Source organism: Camelus ferus, chromosome 1 (genome assembly GCF_009834535.1).
Source record: "Camelus ferus isolate YT-003-E chromosome 1, BCGSAC_Cfer_1.0, whole genome shotgun sequence".
Lineage (NCBI taxonomy): Eukaryota > Metazoa > Chordata > Mammalia > Artiodactyla > Camelidae > Camelus > Camelus ferus.
Genome location: NC_045696.1, coordinates 4,194,317 through 4,208,137, shown reverse-complemented (window position 1 = coordinate 4,208,137; position 13,821 = coordinate 4,194,317). Strand labels below are relative to the sequence as shown.

Sequence of the window (13,821 nt, the reverse complement as noted above, 5' to 3'; positions counted from 1 at the left end):
TGAGCACATTTAAGGTAGGCGAGGCTGAGCCAGGATGCTCAGTAGGTTGGGCGTATTAAATGCATTTTTGAGTTAACGATATTTTCAATGACATTTGGGTTTACTGGGACGCCACCCCACCGTAAGTTGAGGAAGGTGTGTGCGTGTGTGTGTCATATATGCCAACATGTGTAAACTTGGGCATTCCACTTGGTACCCAGCAGGGCTGGGGTTAGTTTTGTTTTTCTTTTTTAACCGAAATGCAGTCGTATCACCTAGGTTAGTCTGTGACATATTTTTTGATTTGTTCTTCTGATTTTTTAAATAGCTTTATGATGACATAATTGGCATAAAACGAACAGTTTGTGTTATCGGGTACAATTTGATAAGTTTTACCAAGGTGCGCAGCCTGGAAACCATCCCCACATACAAGATGACATACGTTCTCATCAAGCCCAGTGTCCTTGTCCTTTTTCGCTCTGCCTGCCTCCCAGCCCTCGCTGACCCTGACCCCAAACCCAGGTAGCCACTCATCTGCCTTCTGTCACTATAGCTTACTTTTTACTTCGTAGAATTTCATACAAATGGAATAACGTGCATTCCTTTTTCCAACTTCCTTCCCTCAGAGTAGTTATTTTGAGGTTTACCCATTTTGTTTCACGCGTCTGTAGTTCACTCGTGTTTATTACTGAGGGTCAGTGCTCGATTGTATAGCTGGGTCGTAGTTGGCTTACCCCCCTTCACCTGCTGAACTTTTGGGTTGTTTCCAGGATTTTTGGCTATTATAAGTAAAGCTGCTCTGAGCGCTAGGTAGAAGTCCTTGGACATAATTTTCACTTCTCCTGAGTAAATACCTAAGAGCGAAATGGCCGGGTCATGGGAGAGGGGTATGTTTCACTTCCTAAGAAACTGCCAAGCTGGTTTTCAGAGTTGACTGTACCATTTTCCATTTCCACCAGCATGAGAGTTCCAGTTCCTCTGCATCCTCACCAACAAGTGATATGGTCAGTCTTTTTAATTTTAATAGGTTTTGGTTTAATTTAAATTTGCATTTCCCTAATAGCTGAAGGTCTTACACATCTTCTCATGCTTACTGCCATTCCACACGTCTTTTCTGGTGAAGTGTCTTTTCAGAATTTCTCGCCTATTTTTGTACTGAGTTGTTTGTCCTCTGATTTTTTTAGTTTTGGGGATTCTTTATATTCAGAATATAAATCCTTTATCAGGAACGTGACCCACAAATGTTTTCTCCCAGTCTTTTCAGATTTTTCACGTCATCTTTCAAGGAGGACAAGTTCTTAATTTTGATGAAATAAAATGTATCAATATTTTTCTTTCATACATTGTGATTTTTGGTGTCAGAGCTAAGAAATTTTTTGCCTAACCCAATGACACAAAGATTTCCTCCTGTGTTTTTTATAGTTTTAGTTTCAAATATTTAGGGATTTTCCAGCTATCTTTCTGTTGTTGGTATCTAGTGTAAATTGCACTGTTGCCAGAGAACATAGTTAGCATGAACTGAATACTTTTAAATGTATTGAAACTTGTACTAATTCGTAATTGCCAGGATACAGTCTATCTTGGTAAATGTTCCGTGTGCATTTGCAGGCAGTGTATATATACTGCTGTGTGTGTAGAGTGTTCTGTAATTGTCAGGTTGGTTGATAGGATCGTTCAGCTGGTCTATCTCCTTACGCATTTTCTGTCTTCTCGTTCTATCTATTACTGAGAAAAGAGTGTTGAAATCTGACTATATTTGTGGGTTTGTCTGTTCCTCCTTGCGGTTTTACCATTCTTGTTTTATGTATTTTGAAATTCTGTTATTAGGTGCAAAAATATTTAGTATTGATATGTGTTTGTGAACTGAGCATTTTATCATTATGAAATCACCGTGTTTATCTGGTAGGACTCTCTGCCCTGGACCTGTTCTGTCCGATACGAACACAGCCACTCCCAGTTTCTTTTTCACCAGCATTGGGCTGATACGTCTTTTTCCATCCGATGACTTTCAACATAATTGAGTATTTATACTTAAAGTGGGTTTCTTGTAGGCAGCATAAAATCAGGACTTGCTTTTTGTTTAGTTTGACAATCTCTCTTTTTTAATGGGGTTGTTTAAGCCAAACATCAGCAAATAACAGCCCATAGGCTCAATCTGGCATGTAGCCTGCCTGTATATGAATTAAGAATGGCTTTTACATTATTAAAAGGTTATTAAAAAAATCAAGAAGAATATGTGGCAGAAATGGCATGTGACCCAAAGAGCCTAACATGTTTACTGCCTGGTCCTTTATGGAAAAAGTTAGCAAATCCCCAGTTTAGAATGTTTATATTTAATGCAATGATTGGTGTGGTTGGGTGTAAGTCTACAGGCCTGCTATTTGTTTTCTGTCTTCATGTCTTCTTCCCCCACCCCCAACTTTTGTCTCTCTTTCTGCCTTCCTTTGAGTTGAGTATTTTTATTTTGCTCCCCTCGGCGAGTTTATTAGCTGTGACTCTTTGCTGTGTTATTTTATTGGCTTCAGGGTTTGTACCGTCCACCTTCACTTCGTCACATCTACCGATTCCTACAGTAAAAGAACCTACACAGTGTGCGTCCCTGCTCCCCCGTCCTGTGTGCTGTCACTGTCATAGATGTGACTTACAAACCACCCCGTATATCGTGATTATTTTTGCTTTAATCAGTCAGCTATCTTTTTAAATATTTAAAGTTAGACATAAAGGCTTTACAGTTGCCTCCGTAGTTACCACTTCTAGTGTTCATTTCTGTGCATAAATCTGTTTTTCCACCTGATACCATTTTTCTTCTGCTTGAAGGGTTTCCTTCAGCGCATTTACAGTGCAGATCTGCCGTGATGCCTGCTCGCTTTTTTTTCAGCTTTATCGAGGTATAATTGATAAATAAAAGCTGCGTATATTTAAGGTGCACAGCTTGAACTTTTGATATACATGTACGTTGTAAAATGATGACCACACTCAAGCTAAGTAAAATATTCATCACTTCACATACTTAGTAGTTTCTTTGCTTTTCTTTTTCTGTTTTTGGTGCTGGTGAGAACACTTAAGAGCTACCCTCTTAGCAAATTTCAAGTGTATGATACAATATTGTCAACTATAGTCACCAGGCTGTACATTACACCCCTGACCTGCTCATCTTGCACAACTGAAACTTTGGGTGCTTGACCACCATCGCCTCCTAACCCCACCCCAGGCCCTAGCAACCACCATTCTTCTCTCTGAATCGAGTTCAACTTTTTGAGATTTCACATGTAAGTGGATCAAGCAGTATTTGTCCTTCTGTCCGGCTTGTGCCATTTAGCATCGTCCTCCAGGTTCATCCGTGTGGCGCAAATAGCAAGATATCCTTTTTTAAGACTGAGTACTATTTCTGTGTGTGTGTGTGTGCGCGCGCGTGCGTGTGCGCGCATGCGTGTGCATGTGCTTGTGATGAATTCTTTCCACTTATGTGTGTCTGAAGACATCTTTGTCTTCACTTCTGGAAGATGTTTTGCTTGGGTATAGAACTCTAGGTTGGCAGGGTTTCTCCTCCCAGTAAACATCTTGCTCCATGGTTTTATAACTGTCTTACTGCTGACGTGGAATCTTCTGTAATCCTTTTCTTTGTTCTTTGTACATATGTCTTTTTTCCTCTCTCTGCTTTTAAATGTTTCCTTTATCCCTGGCTTTCAGCAATTCACTGGTGTAGTCTGCTTCGTATTTCTTGTGCTCGGGGTTCCTTGAGCCGTGTGAATCCATGGGTTTATAGTTTCTATCAAATTTGGAAATTTTTTAGTTATTCTTTAAGTATTTTTCTGTCTCCCATCCCTTCCTCTCATTTAGGTTCTCTGATTACTCTCAGTGGTCCCACAGTTTACTGGTTTTCTATTTTTTTCAGTATTTTGCTCTTTCTGTGTTTCATTTCAGTAGTTCCTACGGTTACGGTTTCAAGTTCACTAATCTTTTTTTCTGTGGTGTATTATCTGCTATTAACACGATGCAGTGTGTTTTTTCATCTCCCCTAATGCAGTGTTGAATCTCTAGAAGTTTGATTTAGGTCTTTTTTTTTAATGGTTTGTCTGTGTATTTCAGGCTAAAGGCAACACTCTTTCACACAAGGTGCAGAGCCAGCAAGAAAGCCTGGAAAGCAGGGCACAGGGTTAGAGCCAGAGGGACAGATCTCACACGGAGCCAGATCTGTTCTTTCCTGTTACACACATACTGGCTCAGCCTTTCTTATGGGCAATTTGTCCGCATACATCCAGATGCTTAAAAGTGACCGTACTTTGACCCATGGTTTTACTTTATTAACTCATTCAGAAAAAAATAAGAATATGGGCAAAGATTTAAATACAAGATGTTTCATAGGTCAGTGTTTATAATGGTGGAAATATTGAAAGCCACGTAAATGGTCACAAGCAAAGCTGGTAAACAAACTTGATACATCTATAGTACGGTTTTTGTGTAGTCAAAGAAGTGGCATGGTTGAAAATCAAATGATATGAGCTATTTTTATCACATATAAAGTGAAAGCCATGGTACAAAACAGCATTACTACGTGATTCCATCTTTGTTTAAAAAATTGATACCTAGAAAATGATTATGTCTGAAATGTGATTATTGACTGTTTCTGAGTTGGGTGAATTTATGAGTGGGTTTTTATTTCCTTATGTGTATTTTCAAATTTTCTACCATAAGTATGCATTACCTTTGTGATAAGAAGAGTGGGGTTATTTTTTGTTATTTAAAATGTTTGTTAAATGCTATAGGCTAAGTATTGGCAAACTTCTTCCATGGAGAGCCAGGTAGTAAATATTTTAGGCTTGCGAGACAGATGGTCTCTGTCACAGCCGCCCCACTCTGCTGTTACAGCACAAAAGTAAGCGCAGGAAATATGTAAATGAATGAAAGTGGCTGTGTTCCAAGAAAACCTGATTTTCAAAGGAGCTGGCAGACCAGATCTGGCCCGTGGGCTGTCATTTGCTGACTGGCCGTAGGCACTTGGGTGTCTAGATTAACTGACAGCCAGCATCCCTCTGTTCGTAGGTATTTGCAGACTCTGGTCCCTGCTTTTCTCTTCCAGCACTTTTAGAAAAAGCCATGCATCCACATCAACCAAATCCACATTTGTAGCAAGAAAATGTAGCCTCTTTGCAAAGCAATCAACTTTGTCTTTTCCCTCGTTTTAAAGCTTATTTTCAAGGCTGCTATTCCTTTTTTTTTTTTTTTTCCACTTTTTCTTTCCTCAGTAAAAAAGGATCTTACTTGGCAGGGCTTAGGATCTTGAGGCTTTAGTTACAGGAAAATTAAATGCTTAGCAATGTTATTTTCTGGCACCTAAATATATTCATTTCTGCAATTAAATATGAGTAAATGGGTCATGAGACTTTTTTCTTTTTCCAAGTAAAACTTGGGATGCCAAACAAATTCTATACTTCTGAAAGGAGCAGTTAAGTCTAGTGTAGACAAATGAAATGCTAGTAATCCCCAAACCTGCTTTAAGAAATCATTTCAGCTTCCTTCCCCAGGAAGAGAGTTTTTCTAGAGTCTGTTTGCAAAAGTTACCAGGTGATGGCAGCCATGTTTTTTGGTTACCAGTTATGTCATAGTATCGCACCAACTTACCACTCTTGTTTCTGGGTGCTCCGTACACTGCAGACGTGACAGAGGACAAGTGTGGGGCGGGGAAGGGTCCCCGGAGCCAGGCCGACCCCTCTGGTCCTGGAACCTAGGGGGAGTGTGGGTGAGGCTGTTGTGAGGGTGTTGCGTAACGTGGAAGCCACCACGGGACATGCGCTCAGGTTGACTCCGCCCGGGGAAAGCCCCAGGCTTCAGGCAAGTGCGGCTGAGTTTTCTGCTCCAGACTCTCCTGCTCTTCTCCTTACTTTTCTTTGCTCATCTCCGCTGAAGAAGCACCAGCAACACAGTTCCCTGCCGGGCACTGACCGCGGCGCTACCCCCAGCACGGCGCTCGCCCCCCCAGCGCGGCGCCGCCCCCAGCACGGCGCTCCCCCCCCCAGCACAGTGCTCCCCCCGACCCAGCGTGGCACCCCCCCAGCACGGTGCTCCCCCCCCAGCGCAGTGCCCCCCCAGCGCAGTGCTCCCCCCAGCACGGCGCTCCTCCCCCCCCAGCACGGTGCTCCCCCCCCAGTGCGGCGCCCCACCCAGCGCGGCGCTCTGGCCTTGCCAGCCCCCACCAAGCGCCTGATGCTTGCGTACGTGCCCCTCTGCACGTTGCTCTTCGCCACGTGGGTTCAGCGCTTGCAGACCCTGAAGCAGGCTGTCAGTCCGTACAGAGGGGACGGACCCTCTGGAGACACACAGCCCCCGAGACCTCCCTCGGTGCGAGCTCAGGTGCCAAGGCCTTTGGAGCCCGGGTACCAATGTGACTTGACTGTGGTCTGATAAAGCCAAGGGCTCTCTCTTTTGTCGTGGGGTGGAGGCGGACTGCTGATTTCATAGCTGTGGATTTCTCCCGCTTCTGTCTCCTCAGAAATCGCAGGTGCTCCGGTGTCTGAAATTTCTGGGCCTTTCTCAACAGACGACACAGCCAGCAACTGCGTCCCCGCCCTGCCTTTGAATGAGCCTGTTCTGTGGATTGTCTCCTATGCTCTGATGAGCGTGTGTGGAGTCATCCTTCTTACCTTAATCGTCCTGCTGCTACTTCCGCTGCGGTGTCGGCATCTCCCCCGCGACCCCGAGGTTGTCAACGACGAGTCCTCTCTGGTCCGGCATCGCTGGAAATGAAGAGCAGGGCTGAACCCACCCGACCTTGAACTCAACTATGGAGACAATTAAATTCAGGCGCAGCAGGCAGGGGTTATAAGGCAGGGTTTCTTCCTGTGTCCATTAGTCTTAAATCTCTTCTGCTCCCAGATGCCTTCCAGGTTCACTGTATTTTGATCCTTGATTTTAAAGTTTCCTCTTTTCTCCCTTACTTCCAAGGAAAATGACAATAAAAGACACCTCATTCTTAATCAAAACAGAGTGAATTGAGCTTCAGGCTTTCTGTAGCTGGTTATGCCAAACTATCTAGGTGTGCCACCAAAAACCCAACCAAACAAAAACCCCACAAGCCTTGGCTAGTTCTCTTCTCCTTCCCACCTCTGGGGAAAAAACAAGTGCATATAGTTTATAACTCCTCTTAACTAATGGGAAGCTTTTTGTATTAATTGCATTTAAGGGTGTTTTGTGCCAGGCCTCAACCTGGGTCAGGACGGTACAAGAAGGCTCCCAGTAAGATGGCAGGAGAAGGCTGGGGCTGGATGATCTAACCATCCTGTCCCCTTCTGAGTCAGAAAAAGAGTGGCAGGCTCCCTTTCTGGGTGTGTCTGCGCTCTGAACAGGAGCTGGAGTCCACTAGGAAGAGAGAATCACTCACGTCTTCACCAGCCTCTTCTGAAGATGGAAAGCCTTTGAGTGGGGAGAAAACCTTCTCCTTTGTACTCAGTACTTCCATAGTATTGTGGGTATGAAAGCAAAAACTACCTCTGTTGAGCCTCTGCCCGGGGTCCTGTGCCTGGGCGGGGGCACAGGCAGCCTGGTTCCAGCCGTTGCCCTCGCTGAACAGCAGCCTCGTTCCAGCAGGCGAGACGTCCCCGGTGCAGAACCACACCTCGGCCTGGAGAAGCTCTGTCAGCAAGGTGGTTATCATCACATGTGCTTACTCTTCACTTAAAATGAATAAACACTGTTTTTAAGGAGAAAAAACCAAATTCTATTTCACTTAGCTCGTTCCTTTTTCCAAGTCTTCTCTGAAGGCAGGTTGCTTATTACTCTTTCGGGAAATAGAGACAGGCCTGAATGCCTGTTCTTCCGACCAGCTCTCAGAGGACGGGAGGCACGCGACATGCAGAGGATGTGGGGGAGCTTCTGCTTGTCCTTGTGCTTTGAAACCATGTGCTGCATTTCCTGAACCCCCGCCCAGGCTCAGGCACACCCGTCTGAAACAGCCTAACCAAGCCTGTCAAGCAGCTGACCTGCCTGCTGCTTCCTTTTGGCTTGTTCAGTCTTTGGGACAAGTTGGGTGTGCAATGGTGTCCTTATCTGGGGAACTCCCCCCTTGCCGTCATTTATTTGAGGCCTTTGGCCAAGAAAAGCAGAAGCCTTTAACTTGATGTCATTAGAAGAAGGGTTTAAAGCCAGTATCCCATTTCTCGCTGTGTTCCCTTTGCATTGCTGTTGGAATGGGCTGGATGTATCATCCAGTCCCACTGGAAGGGCTAACTAGGAGGTGTCTCCTCTGGCTGGAGTGTTATCTGTGTTCAAAGCAGGTTCCATATGGACATTCTAGCCACCTGCCCTGCTCACTGTCCCCCCAGGTCACCTCCGTATTGAGAAATGCATGACTGTGCCCAAGAGTTGTGGAGCCATGGATGTGTGTCGTGGTGTCCTCACAGACTCTCCAGCAGCCACAAGAATCTGTAGGATTCTTGTGGAGAAGGTTTGCGTTGCATCTTAGAACACGAATCTGGTGTGTTCAAGATGCAGTTCAGGCGTGGCCATGGCGGGGACGCCCTCTTGAAATTGGATGAGAGCAGGACATTCTGTTATCAGAACCTCATCATCACTTCTGGTCTCTGCCATTTGTGAGGTAAAAATTCCAAAATACATTTCAGAGTTAGAAACCTCTGGAAGTCCAGTTTTCTCCTCGCCGTCTTGGTTTCTCTTGGGCTCCCATTTTGTGGGCCACTTGACCTAACAGTGAAGGCAACACCCCTAGACAGTGCCTTCCTGTTGCTCTGAAAAAAATCCAAACCCCCGAAATAAAAGGAGGGAATTGCAGGATATGACCCGGTTAGTTTTGCTGCTCATTTCTTCAGGTGGGCGTCTTCCTGTTTCATCGTCTCGGATGCAGTGTCCGAGCCGGGGAGCGTTCCTGTTACAGCACACTAAGCCGGCAGTGTGCCCAGAGTATCTGAGAACAGCAGGGTTGCTTTCAAGCTTGGGTATTTGAATGGAGTTTGTGCTGATGCTCTGTATTTCGTATCAGATTTCTCTACCTTTTCATCTCCAGTGTCATTGGATGTGACATTTTAATGGAAAGACTTAAATTACAAAAGCATAACTTAGCAACAAGAATGAAACAGACAATTGACTGCGGGACATTCTCCTGGCGTGCTTTGCTGCTGAAAATTGGACTTTGAGTCAAAGCCCTGTTCGTGACACCCACCTCCTCCACTTATGTGAATTGATACTTAGCTTGGCCTAGCTTCAAGGAGGCTTGCTTTGAGCAGGAAAGGAGGCAGCAGTCCTTTGGGGGGTGTTGATTTTACCCTGCACTGTGGAAGGTGTTGAGGATGGTCCTCTCCTGAAAGATGCAACTTTGCATTAGGCTGTTGTCAGAACCTTGTCAGCTCTCTGATGGGAATGGATGCTTCTACGTGAACCATCGTTTTTTAAAATAGGCTGATGCTTTATATTCTTGATAAGTTATTCAGAAGCCCGAAATGAAATCCTTTCTTCAGGAACCAAAACTGTTTATGAAGCGTAGCAAGAAACGCGATGGGGATTGATTCTGTTTATTCCTCTGGAATTTAAAAGCACCACAAGTCATTGGTGTCAGATCACCTGGCATCTACCATATACTGTTTCGTCTTCCTTATAACCAAAAACAAGTACTTGGCTTTAAAGAACAGATTCCTTGTATGTGACGGCAGGGAACGTTTCCCTGAACACAGCTGACTCCCAAACTTTTGGAAAGGATTTTTTTTTTAAATCTGATTCATTGTGAAATGCAGCGGTTTGGGATGGAAGTAAATTTGGGGTCAGTTATGGTTGAAAACGATGAAAGTAACTCACAGCCATGCGGCATTAACTCCTCAGAGCTTTGGGTAATAGATTTTGCAAAGCAGTTTTGATTCGAGGGTTCTATTATCTCCTTTAAGAGGAGAGGAAGGATTATTTCTTTATTTAATAGATTCTCCTCTCAAATGGAAACGTGTTAAGTGCCTCTAACCAGGTCCCCCCACTCCTGCACTGGTGGGGCTGCCGAGCATGTTCAGTTCCAAGTTCTGGCCATGTGCCACTGCATATCATTGAAATAAATCACTGCCCAGCAGCCTGTTCCATGAACAATAATAATCAAGTTCCCCAGACTTTATCCTTATTAGTAGAAACCAAATAATTGGGTGGAATCCCAGGGAGTTTTTCTCTTGCACAAACTTATTAGAATTGATTACAGAACTGTTCTGAGGAAAAACTTGCCACTACAATTTTTTTTTTCTTTTTTAGGGAAAACAACTAAACATCATAAAATGTAAAATTATGGGTTTTGCCAAGAGAGAGACTAGATGTCTGGTGCCAAGAAACTGGCACACAACAGAAGTTACTGTGCACATTTCTAGTGGGTTTTAAGAATTTCAGATTTGAACTTATGGCCGTCAACCAGTTAAATAGTGAGGTGGAAGAATATGTTTTGAGAGTGGGGAGGGAAAATAAAAATATAGTCAAAAGTGTGCTTAACAAAATCAGCAGGATTAGCTCTTTTGGAAAAGGAGCTTCAATGTCAGGAATCCTCACATTTCTTTCACCCTGGACGTTGCTGGATCCGTTGGAGATGTGATTTATTTTGACACTGCTTCAGATGCCAAACTTCAAGAACATTCAAGCTGGCGTCGTGTGCCAGATGACCCGGTCGTGGACAAAGTGAGAAAAGGTGGCCCCTTACCCTTACGTTGCCAGAGGAAGACTGGTTCATTCAAGGAAGAGCAGGCGATGGTTGGGACTTGGAAAATTCGAGAACCTGGGAAGGGAGATGGGGTCAGAAGCCATATCCCTTGGTCAGCAGATGACTGCTGAGGTCTGGGCAAACTGAGGACATCCCAGGACGTTGGAAACTCGTTTCCCCAAGTTTTTGGCACGGCCGCCTCGTGAGGAATTTTCCAAAGGAACCTCTCAGGAGTTATAATTTGTCTAAGAGAAACGTTCTTTGCAGCTGTCACTTCTGTTGTTCTAACAAAACTAGAGATACCTGAGCTCCCAAGCAGGACACTGTTCTCAGACTGCGGGTTCAAGGTTGTGACCTGGGAAGTTCATAGGGCAGGGTCAGGAGCTGACCAAGCCTGGGATCTGAGCATCAGGGAAGTGCTCCTGACCGCGGCCTCCAGGGAGCTCAGACAGCCGTTCCCACCCGGCCTGCTGGCCAGCCCACCGACCTAGAGTCCAGCAGCTTCCTGACTGCACTCCTCCGGGACGCCTTTTGTCAGGGGCGCTTCCAGAAAGAAGAGTTTCAGGAACAGCGGGAGGCTCCCGCGGGGCACCACTATCCCCTCTGAGCACCTGTGCACAGTGTCCTCGTGGTCCTCGCCATCCCCAAGTGCACACCGGTCCTAATTAGAATCCGTGAAGCCATGAACGCAAAGCCCCTGCCTTGGCCTTGCGCCCTGGGTTGGTGAGAGTGCCTTTCCCGGGGCGGGTGGAGGCAGCCCGATGCCCCGAGTCAGCAGCCTTGTGGAATGTGGACGTGGGCGCACAGCCAGGCGTCCTGGTGCTGCAGTGTGTCTGCAAAACCTCTGCGCGCAGCAGATTCTGGAGTTAATAAGCACGAATGTCTCAAGGACACGACATCACCCAGTCAGCACAGTGCTTCCTCCCAGTCCCTCTGCTCTCTGGGCTCTCAGAGCCAGAGGAGGCACACAGATGCCCAGTGTTCCTAAACCGCGTCGTGCTGTGTGTCTGCACAGCGCACGTGCTCTTGCAGGGCACCGGGTGCCTGAAGGCTGGCACGAGGCACATGAAGGCTCCTGATAGACCCACGTACAGACACAGCACGAGCGACTCTGGGCGCCTGATCTTTGATGCTCCAGGGCCTTCACATGCCCCATGAAGCCTTCGGGTGCTTGTTGGGGCGTCGCTGATGAGCCGGTGATTCCTGACATGTCCAGTTAGCATCTCAGGATCCCGGAAAGGGTGTCAGGGTGAAATGTCTGTCTCGCCTCTAGATCCCTGGTGGTCGGAGAGTGCCTGTGCCCTGGGAGCAGGGGTGAGAAGTGGGCGGCTCTCTCCGCAGCTGGAGAGTTATTTGTGTCAGATCAACTGGGTGAAGTCTCAACTGTGCACAGCACACAGAGGTACCCACTCATATCAGTCTGAGTCGAGTATTTTGCCAATGGAGATTTATCATTATAAATGATGTAATTACAAACTATAGATTTATAAAATATGATTTTGAGTAAGTCGAGTACAGCTGTCATACAACTGATACCACAAAAAGGAGACGAAATCTTGGAAGTCTTTGCAACCTGGCCCAATCTGACATTGAGGTTTTCCCATGGGATTTCCGCACTTCGGTTGTCATATTTGTATTTTTACTCAGGATGCAGGCATGGGTCAGGAGAGCATGAGAAGGCAAATGTCTCCAAAAGGGCTTGTCTTTTCCTCTGTCACACGCTACATGTGGGTGGAGTTGAAAGCTCCCGGGTGTAAGTTTTCAGCTTGTGTCATTTCACCTGTTGAAATAAAATTTCCCATGAGCCTCACATTCCCAAAAAATTGTCTTTGTGAGAAACAGAAAAATAAGCAAAGCTAATGAAGGATCTATTGATTTGTAATGAAAGTCACCAAAAATAAACTTCCATGACTCCAGTCTCTTGTACTATTTTGTGTTCTTTGCTGCTGGTGGTAACAGACTTGGAATTGTTTTTTTCTCATTTTACTGATTGCGGATGTAACGTTATACATTCTCATCAGTGAGGCTGCAAATTCTGTTTAGGGTTGGAATTGTTACAATGAGAGGGAAAAGAATGGATGAGATTTACCATGTGCTGATGAAAGACGACTTTTTGTCATCTAGAATGTTGTATTTCCTGCTATTTGTGTTGATTCACACACTTAAATATACTTAAAGTTTAAAATCCCTTTGTTCAGTCACTTAAAGAAGCCACTCATTTTTTTCTCAAAAAGAGTAATTTCTGCACTGGCAGTGTTAATTGTACTGGCTGAAAAGCTGCAAACCTTGTACTCTTAAAAAAAAAAAAAGCTAAAAGTAGTGCTTTGGAAAATGTCTTTTATGTGTGTATCTCGGACTTACATTCTTAACACACAATTCTTAAGTGTAACTTGTATTTCTGAAAATGCTTTGGAATTTTCCTCTATTTTTTAGTATATCGTGTTAATTTAAATTGAAGTTGTAATAGGACCAAGAGCTGGAGTACAGAGGTTTTCATTCCACTTTAGAAGATGCCATCTGAGCTGCTGACCAGTATCCAAACTGTTACGTACCTCAAAAGTGGAATTTTCTACAATAGTCTTATTTTTATACCTGTATATTCCACTAATTTGGGATGTATACCATTGAAAAGGAGATAAAAGAGTTTGATTTCTTTGAATAAATAATACTTCCAACGTGTTGGGTTTGGATTTATTTTTTAACACTTATTTCAAGTCACACTTCTGGAATTACAGTCGGCGACGTGTCATCATCTGCTTACCTCCACTGCTTTAATGTGGGTTCCTGGAAAGTATCAGAGATAAAGTTGAATGAAGGGAGAGTCCAAGTCCAATCATTAAGGTATAAAATATGCTGGAAAAGGGAGAATAAACTACCTGAGAAAGTGAGAACCATCCCGGGGAGGAGGGGAGAGAAACCCGTAGGAAAGGCACTCAGAAAGCACAGGTAAGCGGCTAGGGGTGGGCTGGGGGCTGAAAATGTCCAGACTGAGAATGTCCAAGCCGACCCACTCCCACAACCACCCAGCAAGGATGGTGTGTTCTCTGAATTCTGCAGGTGAGAAAGCGGCTCCAAGTCAGGTGCCTCGGAGAACAGAGTCAGGAAACGGCTGTCCCTGGAGTGGACCCCGCTCTGTCCACCGCCAGGACCAAAGCTCTCTCTGCCCCACACTCTCT

The 13,821-nt window shown here is 45.0% G+C and overlaps 1 protein-coding gene across 1 annotated transcript in view; it reads left to right on the top strand.

Annotated features, from left to right (window-relative positions):
• Positions 1-13,324, top strand: part of BACE2 (beta-secretase 2) — an 82,208-nt gene extending 68,884 nt beyond the window's left edge. The window contains exon 9 of the mRNA XM_032462364.1: positions 6,470-13,324. Within this exon, the coding sequence (XP_032318255.1) occupies positions 6,470-6,723 (254 nt within the window). The 3' untranslated portion in view covers positions 6,724-13,324. The remainder of the gene's footprint in view (positions 1-6,469) is intronic.
• Positions 13,325-13,821: the final 497 nt, after the last annotated feature.